Here is a 16151-nt window from a genome sequence, read left to right on the forward strand (position 1 = left end):
GAAAAGCAAATCCATGGTAAAACAAAACAAAATCTCAAATTTGAAAGTTTCTGAGTCCCTAGTCTTAACCCTACTATGTGTCACGAAAACAGCCATTCAATGCGAGTAATGATCCATGCAAAGGTTAATAAAAAATAGTGACTAATGAAGTGAGAATCAGCTTCACTACGATGCATGTCTTCATCCCCAAAAACAACGTCGCTGCTCATGGATTACGCTTCACAACAGCCAATCCGTCTTCGAAGCTCCGAGACAGTTGAGAGCTTCATCGATCCGTCGATTTCTTAAGTGCGGCAGTTTCTAGCAGAGCACAAAGCGGGCGGGCATGGAGCATGGCCATAAACCATGTACCAAAGCAGAATGAAGCCAGCGATGACGTCGAAACTCCGGAGGCGTGCCGGATTCGCTTTGCCCTTCTTAGCGTCCATCTTTAGCAACCTGGCGCCAGTCTTGGGAAAAAAAAAGACGGTTGTCGCGGTAGCAGTCCCGTGCGTGACCGGTGCGGAAGGACCACAAGCACCCGGCCCCAACATCTACCGAAGACATCCACAACATCACGACCATTCGGGTGGGCAATTACACCCGCAAGACACAATGTCAAACACAGAGACTGTTACCATGGACCCATCAATCACCATGGCTGTCTCCCGAGAATGTTCCGATTCCAGCACGTTGGTGCGAGTAGCTGGTGGGAGGTATCCACGATGGCCCAGGTGATGGTAGAGTCCGGCTGCGGGGAGTTCGCAGCAATTGAGCGATAGTCTGCGGGTGTCTGGTCACCGGAGGCTCGATGAATAGGGGCTGCCAACTGCGGAGGGCGAATCCATGAGACGAAGGCCTGGGGCACATGCAGAGATTCTGGGACTGGGCAGCAGTGGCGATGACGGCGATGCACCGAGGAATCTAAGAGCGTCGCGACCAACACCTGGTCGCAATCTCTCTCTCACTCACTCACACACACACACACCGCGCTTCTTCTTCTTCGATCTACCAAATTCTATTGCTCTCTCTCCTCCTCTCTCGCGTTGCCCCGGAGAGAGAGTTCCAGTCTGCGACGTTTCTCGCTGGCGAGGTTGGCGGCCATGGCTATCGGCGGCAGCGGCGGCTGCGGCCGGCAATGGGAATAGTGTCGGGCTTCCTTTTTGAACTTCAGTTCTCATCGTTCCATTCAATTTCAACGTAGAAAGATTTGTGTGTGTGTATATATATATATATAGGAATGGTAAATAGACCCAAGTTTTTAATAAATCAACCTATTCATTATGAACAATAAAATGACCTCTTGATTCATTTTTCCACTATTGGATCTGTAACTAATAAAAGCCAACCACATTCATCATGATTACCATATTCTTCATCAAGAATAGATTTATTTAGTAAAAATATGGTTCTATTTAACATTTCCCATTATATATATATATATATATATATATATATATATAATGTAAATCATGTTTTTGAACATATATTGATGGTTAGAGTTTTGGTAAGTTGAATTCATATAATAATTATATTATAATTAGAATATCATTTAAAAGAAGAATTCAACAATAGTGTGTTGTATTACAGCTACAATTGCTACCAATGTCTATTACAACTGCAAATTATCACTTTTTTATTTTGTTTTTTTGTTTTTGTTTTTATTGTTTTTGTTTTTAATCATCAAACAGTTCATATTGAGCTGGGTACTATTGTTGTGTACATGAATGAGAAGAAGCATGTCCACTAAAGTGCATGTCGTATGAGGTAGAGTGGAACTCACTTGCAGCACATGATATGAAATATACACCTTGGCAAGAGTTGTGGGGGTTATGTTAGATTTGTTTCCAATTCCAAGGAGTATGTTTAGGGTGAGAAAATAATATAAGTTGGGTGATATAATAGTGAAAGTCTATAAAAAATATATATGGGGAATTCCTAATCAATCCACCTCTCATAACCATCATCAAAAAAAATTCTTTATTGCTAGATTTGCATTGGTCAAAAACCAATGAAAAAATGGTTGGATACTCAACCAATGATGATGGGTGGGTCAATTTAGTAAATATTTGGATCAATTTAACAATTTTTTAGAGATTCGTATATATATATATATATATATATATATGTGCATTCAACATTTAATTCATAAAAAGATGCACTTAATAATAACTAGGAAAACATGTCCTACTTTATCATGGTCTATGTTACCCATGGTAATCATTACAATGTGGAATATGACACTCGTTGTTTCCAACTGAAAGCATTGTCCATAAATTAAAGTTAATCCAAATTCAACTTCTAAATATATATTTATTTATTATTATTAATACATAACATTATTTATACATTTTAAAACTACTTTTTTAAAGTAGCATTTAAAAGCATAATGAATTCAAATTTGAAAACAAGTGTACTACATAGTAATACACTAAATCACAAACCAATCTCAACATGAATATTCTAAAATGATGCATTCTTATCTTCAAAGAATGGCCTTGTCTTCAAAGATCTTTATGGCTTTTTGAACACCCATTCTTTGTCCCTCATTGCACAATGCATGGTCCACAAAATGCGAAATCTATGTCTATCAAACTTTAGGTGGTGCAAAAGAATGAGCTCCTGTTGTGGGAGACACATTGTTTCATTGCACTATTGAAAGGAAGACAAAAGGGATCTCATCAAATATAAAGAGAAGAATCAAAAACATGAGGCCGTATATTACATCTACACATCCACTATTGGAGGTGGAATCCTATTGAAAGATTTGATTGTTGTGGTGAGATCCTTAAAAGAGGAATATGGTTGGTTTTTGCTGAATGAGGTAAAAACTTGCATTTCCCTTTAATTTTACTGTCAAGCTGATGGAGAAGAAACAAATATATATATATATATATATATATATATACGTACATTAAATCATCAATTCATTCATTTAGTTGATAGGTATGGCCCGTACCAATCGCGCAGGAAAGGAAGTCGGATGACAGAATCCAGTTCGGAACCGTCCGCCCTAAATCAGCAGAACTGTCGGCCCTAATTCCGCAGGATCGTCCCCGACGGAGACTGATCGCGGGCAACAGATTGTGTGATGCTTCGGCACACTTTCTAAGTCCATGGCTACGACTGATTTGCTGCAGGCTCTGCTTCTGCTTCCTCTCGGCAATCAAAACCCATCTCACCGATTTCCTTTCCGTCGTTAGCTTTTTCCGCGAACTCCTTGAGTTGGCTCTCTCGGAAACCTTGCCTTCAAACTGGGAGCGCCCGTCACCCCTGACCAGATCTAAACTCTCTGCGAAACATGGGCTGTTGATTTCTCAGACCGGGACAGAATCCCATCAAATTTCCACCGCTGCTCTTCCAACGATTGGGGCCTTTAGAAGATCAGCAAAAAGTTGAGACTCACGGAGGATTTGCCAGTCACCTTCGATTTTTGCGTAACGAAGCTGAATCCGTTTAGAGAAAGGTCGGAGCGGTGACATCTGATGGTCCAATCCGACTCGATTCACTCAACGCGTCGTCTTTGGTATAATCCTCGCAAAAAGTCTTATCGCATTGTTGTGACTCGCCAATAGAGGATTCATGTACGCGTTCTGAAATTAGGTTGTCTTGGATTGTGACCTTTTGGGTCGGTGTATGTGATTTCGGCAGCTTACGCAGCGTTACTTGCAGAGTGCCCCCAATTCGTCCTCAGGATCCTCCATAACTATCCGTAAATCTAATTTTTGGCTTCCAAGAACCCTATTCTCTTTTGTGGGTAGGGTGCTCTCTTCCACATTCCGGCAGCTTGTGACTCGCAAATAGTGCTGCTTGTGGTCCGCAGCTCACTCACACGACATCAGCACCAAAAAAAATGCTTGGGCACAATGTAACTAAAGAAAGATTTGGTTTGTATCTTTGCAACATTGTAAATGCCAATGTTGTGCATGTGTTTCCGTTGTTAATGGGTGAGTGACATTTAGGGTTAGAAAAAGGTTTTGGGAAGGTATTCTCAATTTGTAACGTTTTTGTAGAAAGACATAAAAAAATAAAATCTCATGATTTGTATCTTTTCTATGAAGTTGAAGTGTTAAAAAATATCATAATTGGAGGTATGAATAAGTGCAAATTTGAGTTGCAAATAGGAGTGGTGAGTAAGCACAAGGTGGTGTGATTTTTACAAGAACGTCAAACATTGAGTGGTACATGACTTCTTTGTATTTTATTAAAATTATATAAGTGAAGAATTTATTAATATTCAAACAATGAACAAATGACAATAAAGAACACAATTTGGTAATGCTTAATTGTATAGATGGTGATAAAAGAAATTTGAAAAGAGAAATAGTAATTAAGATTTTATAAATGTGTTTTAAAAAATGTATATATTTTAGAAGTATATTGATTCAAATGTGTTAATAGATGTACTAAAAAAATTTGTTATAGAAAAGTGCATGAATTTATGGATTATGAGTTACAAATTTAAATTTTTGAAAAGTAGAATATTTTTTAATATAAACTTTGAACTATGAGGCATTAAGTTAAGATTTTCAATAGTTTCTATTTATATAAGAAATCAACATGCAAATGATCTTTATGAAATTTTTGATATAAAATAATATATTATATATTTTCAAATGAAATATTTTTAAATATAAAAATCTAATAAATTTATCAATCAAATAATTTGATTAAAATAAATTGTCTTTTGAATCAACATACAAATGGAAGTTTAAAAATGATTGTAAAAATGATTTTAAAAATGATCGTAAGTTTAAATCAACCAACTTCAAGCAAATCAGATGTAAACTATTCACATTCAAATTTTAAGAAGAGCTAGTAAAAACACATGTTTTGAAGTTACATCGCACAAGATTTTAAAAATAGAAAGTATCATTTTAAAATAATTAATTCTAAAAACAAATCAAAATATTATATCTAAAAATATCATTCAGAGAAAAAAAAAAAAAAAAAAAAAAAAAAAAAAAGCAAGCAAGCAAGCAAAATCTGAATTCGTTTTTCAAAAATAATATTGGCCAAACCTCAAGACAAGATCTGAATTCGTTTTTCAAAAGAAAAATAATTTATTTGATTAGGTTACAGAACTTGTAATATTCTTGACCCATTTTAAAACTAGAAATTGCAAATAAAAATAAATTAATTTTAAAAAATAATAAATAAATAAGCAAGAAATGTATTTATTTATTTAAATTAAAATTAACTACAAAAAAAGTATCACATCCAACAACAATTTTGATGACCTAATTTCATATCTCTAGATTGTGTAGATTAAGTTTTAAAATTTGACCATGTATCATTATTCATTAAAATATAAATTATCATTATCTTTCTTTAAACATAAAATTTATAAACTGCACATATAATTGTTTAAATTTATTGCTAATACCTGAGTTGTTTAATATTATAGTTTAAGTTAAATAAGTAAAATAAAAAACTTCAAAAAACCAAATTAACTATTATCTAAAATTCATATCTTTGTCTTTTAATTTTTTTAAAGAAGATCATCTTGTAGTTCTTTAAAAGGAAAATTATATATTCTAATAATATCTTCAATGCACGAAGCAATTTATAAGTTGGTAAAGGTTATTTTTAATTATCTTGCTATCTTATTAAAAATCATGTTTCTCATTGGTTATTGTAAAATTACAACAAAATCATTATATTATAATCATCTTAATTTTAACTTGTGGATTGTTTATAGTTGCATTTAAAATTCTACTATTTAAATCATTACAAAACATTTTTTTAAAAATATCAAAAAAGTTAAAACGATAACATAAATATCTGATTATCTAAAATCTTAAAATTATTATATGTCTTCTGTATAAAAAAATTAAGAAGTTTATTTTTAAATATAATAAAAAATACAATAATATCATGCAAATGTTTATTAACAATTCACTACTAGCTAAGTTCACATACAACACTTTTGGCTTTGTTATTAATAACTGGCCTTTAGTTCATCATTGTCACAATTCAAGTCACATGTGCCAATAGTGCCTCCTTTCAAAACACCAAAACTTATCTCTAGATAAAGTTTTCAGATTGCAGATACATGGATATGTCCGAATGCCTACGCTTTGCAATCACGTAGAACTTGTCAAACCCTATTAACTACTGGGTCCCTTGGGGCTCTTAGGATGCAGACTGGACCAGGTCTTTCAATAATTGTATACTGTAAATTATTTGAATCTGGTCTGAATTGTAAGGCTCCTAATTTTAATGCATACGTGGTATGACATCAAATATTCAATATGCTAGTGTGGGCCGTGGTAATGAGCTCTAGAACAGTAGAAATAAACTTCTATCTCACAAGATTCACATGTAACAAACATTGTCTCTCACATTGTTCGAGTCACAAATACTCAAGAAATCTGAAACATTATCACCAACGTTTATTTTCTATAGGTGACAGTTTATAGAGTCATGTTTCAAACCAGAGATCGGCAGAAGAACATTTAGTTTGGACTGGGTTTACAAATTCTACATAGGTTAATGTATACACCTTCACAAAGAGGCTTGGAGTTAGATGCAGTTGGTCTCACACAGAAAAAGTGACCGAAATTGCCATCATCTGGTTTAATAATAATTCATTTCTCTCGAAACTGCTGTTGGAATCTCATAATATGACCACGACTAGACCAAATTCAATTTAGAATGAGGATTAACTTCCCATATTAGCTGTTCATTGTCATATGCATTGCAACAGGCAAAAAAAACTGCGTAAAGGACTGCCACTAGATTGTTGCAACACAGCAGGCGTTGTAATCTGACTGCATTTACCTCACAAATCTGAGGTTAGGATAAGGGCGCGATGTGAACTGAAGTTGTTGGATGCATTGTCTACAAGTGCGTTTAATCCAGGCCGATGTAGACTCGGTAATCATCTTTCGCAATATTGAAATACAGTTCTGCAATTTTTTCCTTGCTCCTGGACGATGTGCAGTATTTATCATTAACTGCGGGAGGACAGAAAGGCGATCCCCTGATTTAAGTAAGACTCCAATTTTTTTGATGTATCATTACAGTCTAAAGTAGATCTATTACAAACAGAACAGCAAAGAAATGGTATTGCGTATTCTGATGAGATGAGGATTTTCTCTCATACTTGCAAAATGTAGAGACAGATGACGTCGTCAGTTAGGTCCAACATGGGTTTGATATAAGGAATTCCTCCCGCATCCAAAATTCGGAATTTCCCTTCTACAGCAATGGTGATACTGCAGATTCATAACAAGAACACATGAAAGCCTACGTAGATGAGCTAACAATCACAGCTAGAGCGTCGATATCTTTAGACTTCTCTCTTGACCACATGAAGTGAAAAACCAACTTTCCATGTCTAAGTAGTCCGCAGAACCAGATCATGAAGTAAAACCGCATACAGTTAGAGAAACTTAAATGCTGATCTTGCTTGCTGAATACACGTACCTCATAAGAGCAGCCAAACCAAAGACTTGAATCCGGGGCTCAATGTGATGTAGATGCGGTAAAAGTTTCTCGATCGCACCTTGCTTTAGAGCTTGGTCTTTGCCTTTGATATGGAAGCTGAATTTATTACAATAAGAACAGTGAGATCAACATGAGGAGATGGGACGAAAATTCAAGATTTGTTTTGACTCCATTCTTGCACAATGTGGAGTAATCTCTCACAGGAACTTAAATAATCTTGACCACAAGCTTGATGTTGGTAATGTGAGTTTAAAACTGATGAATCAATTCTACTGAATAAATCATGCAAAAAGCAACAAATTCTGGACTGTCATCTGAAAAGAAGGATTGGTCCACATACCACAGGAGACACAAAAATCTTGTAGCGGACTCCTTCAAATCTAAAAATCGTGAATCCATCAACCGCAGCGCAGTGGACACAGCATCAACCTATCCCAATTTTTGTCAGGGTTCTAAGAATTTAGTATGCATTTCCATTCTAGAACTTTACTAATAATGCATATTTACCAACAGTTGGCAAAGAAGGTTGCGATGCAAGACAAACTTCATTCAACTCGACCTCTTCTTTGTCTGTTGACCTCAAAATGTGCGAGTATGTGATCAATTTTAGTTGGAAGTTCAAAGAAAAAAGTTACTGATAAAAGTTCCTCCATTGCTTTCTCGCAGTAGTTCAAATTGATTATACATTTTGACAAGATGTCCAAAGCCGCAATTGTATTCATACGATCAGTCTCTTTATTAATATTCTCCAGGATGAACTTCAAGGTTGAACCCTTGTTGACAATCACGTCTTGTGCTGGGAAAATGTATTGCCCAGAACTTCAGACTTACTGCGATAAAATAGAACAAGACAGAACAGGACAACGAAGGTTTCTACATACTCATTACTGTACATTCTATTTGGTTGTGTGAGGCAGTGAGGGGTTTCAAATTGCACTCACAAACATTCCTTGCTGTATTTGATGTTTTTTCAAGATTCTTTGCAGTTTGAACTAAGAAATTCAGTGCCTACATCTGTGACTTAGTCTGAGGCAACCCACCTCTATCAGAAAGACAGCAATCGTTAAGAGCATTTAAAGCATTTCCTCTTAATAGTTTATTGTCGCTCGCCACCTGCAAGAAGAATTCTCACATACACAATAGCTCATGAGGTTTGCATACCTGTTTGTTTCCTTCTCATAAGACCAAACAAAGTAGTCTCAAGGTTCATCAAGCTTACATATTCCACAAGTTTGTCAATGCATTTGAGGTCCACCAACGCATCCCAAGCTTCTGTTGAGGCTGTCAACACTCAACAACAAAGTTCACCACGAGTGCCAACGCTACATGAGCTCATGCATGTAAAGAATTAAATAGCTATCTATGAATTGTGCACGATAATGCACAGTCTGAAACCACATTCACCTGAAGCATATTTGAAACACATGGTGAGCTCCTGTTTCAAATACATGTCCTCCTCTGTCTGCGCCATTTCGGCTAAAAGCGGGAGAATACCTACACCCACATTGAAGATAATCTATATAGGATTATATTCTGTTTTTGAGGCTCTACTCTTTGTTCATGACTTTCATTGTGGTAAAAACTTACAGACCAAGCGTCCGAAGGTCTCTCTTCCAGATCCGACTTCAACACATGGAAGAATTAATCACATCTAATCTCACAGTCTTAATCCAGAGCAGAAAACAACCCAATATGTGAATCTTACATAAAAGAAGAAGCACCTGCCAATATACACCTCACGCGAGAGTCCGGGGTGCAAAGCATCTCAACGCACCATTGAACGGCCTTTTGCCTATACACGATGTCTGTCGTAGTTTTCAGTATCCGAACCTGTCACATCAAACGCAGCGATGTAGGATATTGAGACATTTTGAAGGCAAAGAGTTGAGTTAACATTTCGAAGAATGGATGCTTCGCCAAAATATTAATCGAACACAGAAATCAACATGCAGTTGCTGGGAGTTGGGTGTTCGAAGAATGGATTACAAGCTTAGAGTACATGAAATTCAAGTAACCCAATGTGATTCTTGGCTCCTCTGTGGGCCAGTAAACCTTGGGGTGATCCGCATGCTGTTCCATTAGGTTACCTGGTGGCAACTCACTCTTGAGCAAAGGGTAGCCCTCTTCGCAATCCGGAACATTCACAAACCTCGTCATGTCTTCCGTCCGGATCTGTTGGTCAGCGTACCACCATGCCTTGCACTGACGGACGGTATCATCTTCCAACGGAGGCATGGTGCGCAAGTCAGTCAGCACTGCCACAGATTCAGTCAGCCCTACAGTGTTATCGCCTCCACACTAATTGACCCACCTTGTGATTGCGGTTCAGCAGTATTAATCGCAGCGAAAGCATAATCAAAGCTCCCATGTGGTTAGAATCCACGTTGCAGCCATCCAACTATCAAAAGAACTGTCAAGAGAATCGTCCATGTCGTACAGAACGAGACTTAAACAACGATAACAAAGACCGCCGAAGTCGAATTCTCTTCAGTGTACCGGATTCTTCATCCTTCTCATCATACGGAACAGCAGAAAGAAACTCGCCAACGGTTGGAAGACTTACAAGGAACATCCTTTGGGAGCCAATCTTCAGGCGAGTAATAGATAGTGGTATCGCAACGCCTTGAGATTAGTGGATTGCGGGTGAACAGAAATTCCTCGCAGCAGGCACACACAAGAAATGGCAACTTCCTCTCCACCTCGATCCTGAAAGCGTCAACTACTCCACTCTCGACTCCAGCTGACTCCAGGCAGAGATATGAACCGACGCCAAAGGAGTTCTCTCAACACTGCACCACAAACTGCTTCGTAAAACCGAGCTTATCCATTAACCTCTTCTATATCACAATGAGTGCAGAAATGCTGTAAATCAAGACAGTAACCACCAGATATCTCAATTAAGCTTAAAGACCTCGTAGTAAGCTCTTAACCTAAAATCGGAACTTCTTGCTGTGTTCAAGAGTTTTCTACGCTTGCAACATCTACTGGCGACAAGTCGCTACTTGAATAAAATCCAATACCTACCAAATCGATTCTCCTCATTAAGTTGGCGCCTTGTACATCAGCAAAAGGCTTGGCTGGTGCTTACCCACTGATTCACACGAACCTTGCATTAACATCTGGTCACTTCTCAGCTCATTCTGATTATCTCAGACGATGTAGACAGACTTAAGGCTCCCAGTACAGAAACAAACCAAATGTGCACACTTGGATGAGAATTGACTGAAATTCATGCCTCGAGTAGAGCAGTATAAGTGAGAGGAAGGAGTAACCGAACACTTCCGGTGAAAGAATTGTTTTATTGAGTTTATGTACAGAGAAAATTTACCACCATCCTGTGCCATACAGTGCAACCGAGGGGCTACAACCAAGGCAAAGTTATTAAACATGCCGGCGATGCAAACTAAATTGCAACTATGTACCAAATCTTGAAAGAAAGAGCGCCAGATAAATGTATATACATGAGCTAACATCTGTTCTCAAGGATACCTACAGCAGATTTTGCCCTTCCAATATGCCATCAGATGCTATCTGTGTGACCTTGATGAGATTTAAAAGCTGACTACCAACTAATTGTGTTCAGGGGAACACACCGAAGAGTTTCCGAAATGAGCTTGAAAAGGGTCAGAGTATGAGTGTTTTTTTTCTGTTTTTTTCATTTTCCCTGAATTTGGTGTATGAACAAGTGAAATCTATGGTCAAACTAAATGTTTTACAAGTAACATGACGGTGTGTAACTAGTCAAAACTCCTCCCTGCAGAATTATTGTTGGTGTTAACACTGTACAAATAAATCCTGGGCATTCCAATCTTTGGTGATAATTATCACCTACAAGATTGTACTCACCAGCTTATTGTTAGTCACAAGGGGTTAACCAAAAAACCCCAGCATATGCACTTGACGTCGAATATCTTCACCCTTGAGCTGCACTACGTTTCATTGGCACAAACACGATTGGTTTGTCCAAGGGCCTTTTCTTGCCACTTGAAGTTGTCGAACAACCTTGAGCTGATGACAAGAGTGCATTTACAACCTGCAAGATGCAAAAGAGAGTAAGTAACAAATTAGACACAGACAACATTTATAAATAACTAATACACTGCATAACAATTTTATAGGTTGTAAGACTAGAGAACATTGAAACAGAAAGTTCATTGCGTACATGATTACTATCAATGAAGGACTTAAGTTAAAGCCTAATAAGACCTTACCTTAGCTGCATTCGTAGTGAGAACTTCAATCGACGATGCTGAAGCACTACACACAGAATGTGATCCTTCCATGAGATCACGTGGAAAGTGTGCGTTTCCAAAGTCAGAACCCTTTAGCAACCTTACAAACTGGATTAAATGTTGCTGATTAGCTGGATGCCCCATCTTACGCCTGAACACATCAGACATACCGTAACATGTGAGCAATCAATCGTGTCAAATATTGAACGAAATTTACAGAAGTTCCCATCTTTTCGAAAGAGTACTACATGTTACAAGGGAGCAGTATATAATGACAACGAAATATTTCGACAGTGTGAACGTAAATACATTGAGGTCAATAGAACAATGCGCATACCATAACCCCCAAGTAGAGATCGTGGCTGCAACTTGCGAGCCTCCCAGCAAAGCCTCGAGGGATGCTTCTTGTTTCACAATCATGCATCCTTTCACAGTTCCTTCTGCTACACCAGCTAAGCGACAAAATTCGTCTGGGGTTCTGTTCAAATCAATGCACTATGATAAGTATTGAGACTTTGATTGGCAGCAAAACCGTTCCGGAGTGTGCAATATGCCAGTACTAGTGTTTCTTCTGGTTGCAGCCAGAGATTAATAGACATCTGAAATATCACTTGGATTTATCGAGAAAATCAAATATATATATATTACTTGAATGCAGGACAGAAGAACATTTGAACGAATCACAAATTCCTTTGCACCTTTTAATGCCACTGAAGCGGTTGTTAGCGACATGGACGCAAGTGAGGGCAAGCACTTGGAGCTGTACGGAGTCCAAAATCTTGCCCTTTTCACGATGATGGTTCCAGTACAAGTCAAGAAGTTGAACGGCCAGATATAATCCTGTAGGCCCTAATTTGATGTTCAATGCAACCTGAACACAGATAAGGTATATTCAGAAAATTAACTTACATCGGCAAGCTACCCACAGCATCAAGTCATCACAATATAAACTTGACATGGAGAATATTCATAGGAGTCGGACAGATTTCAGAATACTACCAAAGCACACGATCGCCACAAAGAGCAAAGAAGAACAGATACTACAGTATGCAGCAAATTTTAAGAACGAGTTACTACGATTCCTGGCGGGCTTCGATTCCTCACCGTCAACATACTCCAGAGAAGTACTAAAAATTTACACATAATCAAAAGCATCTAGAGGAATTAGTACCTCAGCCATATGGTGGATCAAAATGGTACGATTTTCAGATGCATGCACGTTCTCCAGCTCAGCAAAAGAATCGACAATGCAGGTTACCTCCCCGTTAGCATTATAGGTGCTCTCAGCATCTGAATCTTCATCATTTGACCTCTTATCCACTGTGCTGGATGACAGCGTCCCTCCACCACTGTTGTCTGAATCCGAGGAATCAGTTGTTGAAGAACTAGGAGAGCTCTCTTCCGGCAGATGAACCTCCAGTGAGGGAGGATGTTGTTTGATGCGGAGGATAATTGAGGACGGTTTAGGATACAAATGCGGTGAGTTGGAAATCATCTTCTTCGATGACACTTCCAAATTGGTCCATTTAGAGCGAGTTTCTGTACAGGACGATAAATTACCGTATAGGTTGCTCTTGCTTGCCTCATCTCGGTGATCATTCATCCCCTTATTCAGGTCACACTTAGATGCGGCCATAGAAAAGCCCTGGCTGTCTGCCATCAAGCTATGCAGTTCAAAAGCTTTCAAACTCTGTTCTAGAGAAGATTTAATTAAAAACTCAAAAGATAGCTATTCAAGTCCAAGAGAGATGGACAGCTGAGCTCTGCACACATGGAAAAAAAAAGTTCATAAATTCAGACAGTAAGTCCATTTAAAAGAATAGGATGACTGGGCTTAAGCTGATACATGTGAGACAGAAGCTTCAGACCTGATTACCACTCACTCTGCCAAGGTATCCAAAGAAGTTTAGATTCTATCGATACATAACACCAATAATAACCCAAGAGAGAGCGCTCAAACTACAAAGATGAAGATGACTTGAGGGGGTTCCTCAGAAATTGACACTCGAAACGAAAAAGCTCAAAAAGTGCGCATGTGCATTAATAAACGAGCCAAGTACGAACGGGACCCCGAACTTGAATTTCACAAAAGTAGCAGCTTTCAATCAGAGCTAGGGATGCAATGAACTTATTAAATTCTTCTGATTCAGTGACGGGGCCCAATTGCACACAGACGCTGCTTAATCCAAAATTAGATACCAAAAACCTAAAGAGCAAGAATTCAGTGGGATTCAAGAAATTAGATTTTATTTTTTTATTCTTATTTTTTTCTTATTTTAAAACACTCTAGCGGGGGTAAAACAGTGCATTCCATACCTAACGATTTCCTTGGGTATGTTGTAAGTTGTCTCATACATAGAAACTGACGCCAATTTTGTCAGTATAAACTCCATAGCTTTTCGCCATAGCTCCACATTACGAGCCACTTCAACAGCAATCAGCTTATTTCGCTCTCCCTCTGCAATTACAACATAAACACACATCAAGGTCAATATGGAGCATCGTTAGCGACGAAACCGAGAGGAATGATGAGATCAGAACAAGACAGTGACTACCATGAGCTTCTATGTGTAAATTTCCAGTTGAAGTTAGCGTGCTGCTGACATCCAAGTGAACAGTCAGAAGATCTACAAGCATCGTGCGCCTACAACGGCTACTAGCCATGATTAATCCGAGTTGCTTTAGTGTAGGATTGACCAGGTAAGTAAGAATTACACGAGAAAGTATCATGCTCTTAGTCCGCAAATAAGTCTGAAGGATGTAAATAAGAATTGGAAAAGACAAAAAGAAACCTAGAGGAGAAGAGATCATGCAAATCATCCTCCATGTACACCGCGCCTTGATCATCAAATGCAACTGCGAATCTGATAACCTCGGAACAAGTTCATAGTGATGCAAGATAAGGGCAAGGCAATACCAACTATGATGTTAAGACAAAAGCCTGCAGGCATTCTAAGTATCACAGACAACATAACAAGTGTCCTGGTTACTCAAAGAGCACGGTCGTCTTTCTCAACTACGCATGTTCGAAGTTCGAATTCACTTCGAATAATTTTTTTAACCTCTCATATCCTAAGGAACACAAACAGGGAAGAGAAAGTAGGCACCAACGGAGACTATTTCACAAATCTACACAATGACTCCTCTGTTACCATCCACTACCACGTCACCTAATCCTGCAATCCCCGAGCCTAACAATCCAGAAGCAGTCGAAAATGCACCACTCCAGTACCAAAGCCGTCCACCACGAAACCAGGAAAACACCACAAAGGGCACACCCTGGATGACAAGACTTACATTGGCTCCTCAAATTTAGAATCGAGCAAAGCACAGGCGCTTGCGTGACTAGATTGCACTCCACTTTCGAGACTCTACGCAGAAACTCTCTCAGAAAACAGCAGTGTAGGATAACGAATGCCAGGGAGAAGCTAAACTGTTATCACCCTATCCAAGGACAATAACAACAGAAGCACTGACACTTCCCTCGCATAATCGCAAAAATAAAAATTCAAGAAACTTCACGCCAAGAGCAGATCACTCCTCCACACTAAAACACTTAAAAACCTTCCTCAACCTTTGACTTCCAATTGAAGTCACTGCAATGTCTTGGCTGAACCAACACGCAAGCCAGCACTCAACTCCCCGATCACTCAAACCTCTTCACTAACTGAAAGACTACAATTTCTCCACCCAAACTTTTCGAATTCCAAACACGATTCACTAACCCCTTCTCAAGGCAGCGCCACTTACACCTCTCTCTGGAAAAAAAAATCTCTTCCCACTCTCACATTTCCTCACCCGATAAAACGAAATACTAATCCCAACCTCAACCAATCCAACCTAATAAAACCCTCGCGCGACCATCAAAACAGCCAATGTAGTCCTAGAACCGAAACGCAGAGAGCTCCCTACCTCGAAATCCAGCCTCCTCGTCCAAAATTCCGTGAAGCGCCGGAAGTGATCAGCAACCGATCACCACCTCGCCAGTGCATCAATCGCACCGCAATAAACTGCTCTCGAGGGACGGAAACTTAACACCAAAGGAAAGAATTGTCACTCCAGCATCGACCGTTCGAGATGAGGCGGAACACAACGCGGCAGCGATGCATTGCAAATGCATTCTTCGACTCTTCTCCTCTTCGCTCTCGCTCGCTCTCTCTCTCGCGCTCTGTGTCTCTGGCTATTTCGCATATTCCCTGACTCTCCCTTTGAGGTGCGAGACGAAGTTCCCCTCAAACGTTCCTCGGCGCTCCCTTGAAGTTCCCTTGCGTTCCCCTCCTATTTCTGTCCTTGACCTAAATATGTGGGCGTGTAAACTGAGAATTTACTAGTCCTGGTGAAAAATGGGAACCTGCGTTCCCATCAGCGCTTTTTGTAGGCTAAGCCCATTTGCTATCAGCTTAAGTAAATGGTCCCCCTTGGAAACAACAACACACTCATGTTGACATGCTTTTGTGCATGTGAAATGGAGATAAAAATATATTTCTC

The 16151-nt window shown here is 38.9% G+C and overlaps 3 protein-coding genes and 1 long non-coding RNA gene across 9 annotated transcripts; 1 reads left to right on the forward strand and 3 right to left on the reverse strand.

Moving 5' to 3' along the window:
- Positions 1-1570: 1570 nt before the first annotated feature.
- Positions 1571-3658, reverse strand: LOC112273164 (uncharacterized). The gene is made up of 3 exons (XM_073529291.2): positions 3404-3658; positions 2939-3271; positions 1571-2601 (listed from the first exon to the last, which is right to left on the reverse strand). The coding sequence occupies exons 1-3, from the start codon at positions 3459-3461 to the stop codon at positions 2570-2572; spliced, it is 423 nt and encodes a 140-aa protein (XP_073385392.1). The 5' UTR covers positions 3462-3658; the 3' UTR covers positions 1571-2569.
- On the forward strand, positions 3367-4888 carry LOC141044565 (uncharacterized). Its single transcript, XR_012216163.2, has 2 exons — positions 3367-3505; positions 3652-4888. It is a non-coding gene; the product is annotated as an uncharacterized LOC141044565 (long non-coding RNA).
- A 1000-nt stretch (positions 4889-5888) lies between these two features.
- LOC112273442 (radial spoke protein 14) lies at positions 5889-10696 on the reverse strand. 5 transcript variants are annotated; one of them, XM_090244950.1, is made up of 12 exons: positions 10520-10696; positions 9995-10220; positions 9519-9686; positions 9153-9261; positions 8836-8925; positions 8651-8712; positions 8472-8544; positions 8067-8227; positions 7772-7860; positions 7411-7527; positions 7088-7199; positions 5889-6938 (listed from the first exon to the last, which is right to left on the reverse strand). In XM_090244950.1, exons 3-12 carry the CDS (start codon positions 9570-9572, stop codon positions 6759-6761), a joined length of 1047 nt encoding a protein of 348 aa, XP_090101076.1. In that variant the 5' UTR covers positions 9573-9686; positions 9995-10220; positions 10520-10696; the 3' UTR covers positions 5889-6758. The 5 variants fall into 5 exon arrangements, with proteins under 5 accessions (XP_090101076.1, XP_024358012.1, XP_090101074.1 ...); XM_024502244.3 differs by having other exon boundaries at positions 9418-9686; positions 10456-10591; XM_090244948.1 differs by lacking the exon at positions 10520-10696 and having other exon boundaries at positions 5889-6910; positions 9418-9686; positions 9995-10413.
- A 14-nt stretch (positions 10697-10710) lies between these two features.
- Positions 10711-15833, reverse strand: LOC112273444 (uncharacterized). 2 transcript variants are annotated; one of them, XM_024502250.3, is made up of 7 exons: positions 15576-15833; positions 13980-14121; positions 12835-13426; positions 12362-12534; positions 12001-12141; positions 11643-11814; positions 10711-11464 (listed from the first exon to the last, which is right to left on the reverse strand). In XM_024502250.3, the coding sequence occupies exons 3-7, from the start codon at positions 13321-13323 to the stop codon at positions 11345-11347; spliced, it is 1095 nt and encodes a 364-aa protein (XP_024358018.1). In that variant the 5' UTR covers positions 13324-13426; positions 13980-14121; positions 15576-15833; the 3' UTR covers positions 10711-11344. The 2 variants fall into 2 exon arrangements, with proteins under 2 accessions (XP_024358018.1, XP_090101078.1); XM_090244952.1 differs by lacking the exon at positions 15576-15833 and adding an exon at positions 14961-15190.
- Positions 15834-16151: the final 318 nt, after the last annotated feature.

The sequence above is a fragment of the Physcomitrium patens genome, chromosome 20 (genome assembly GCF_059467195.1).
Source record: "Physcomitrium patens ecotype Gransden chromosome 20, ASM5946719v1, whole genome shotgun sequence".
Lineage (NCBI taxonomy): Eukaryota > Viridiplantae > Streptophyta > Bryopsida > Funariales > Funariaceae > Physcomitrium > Physcomitrium patens.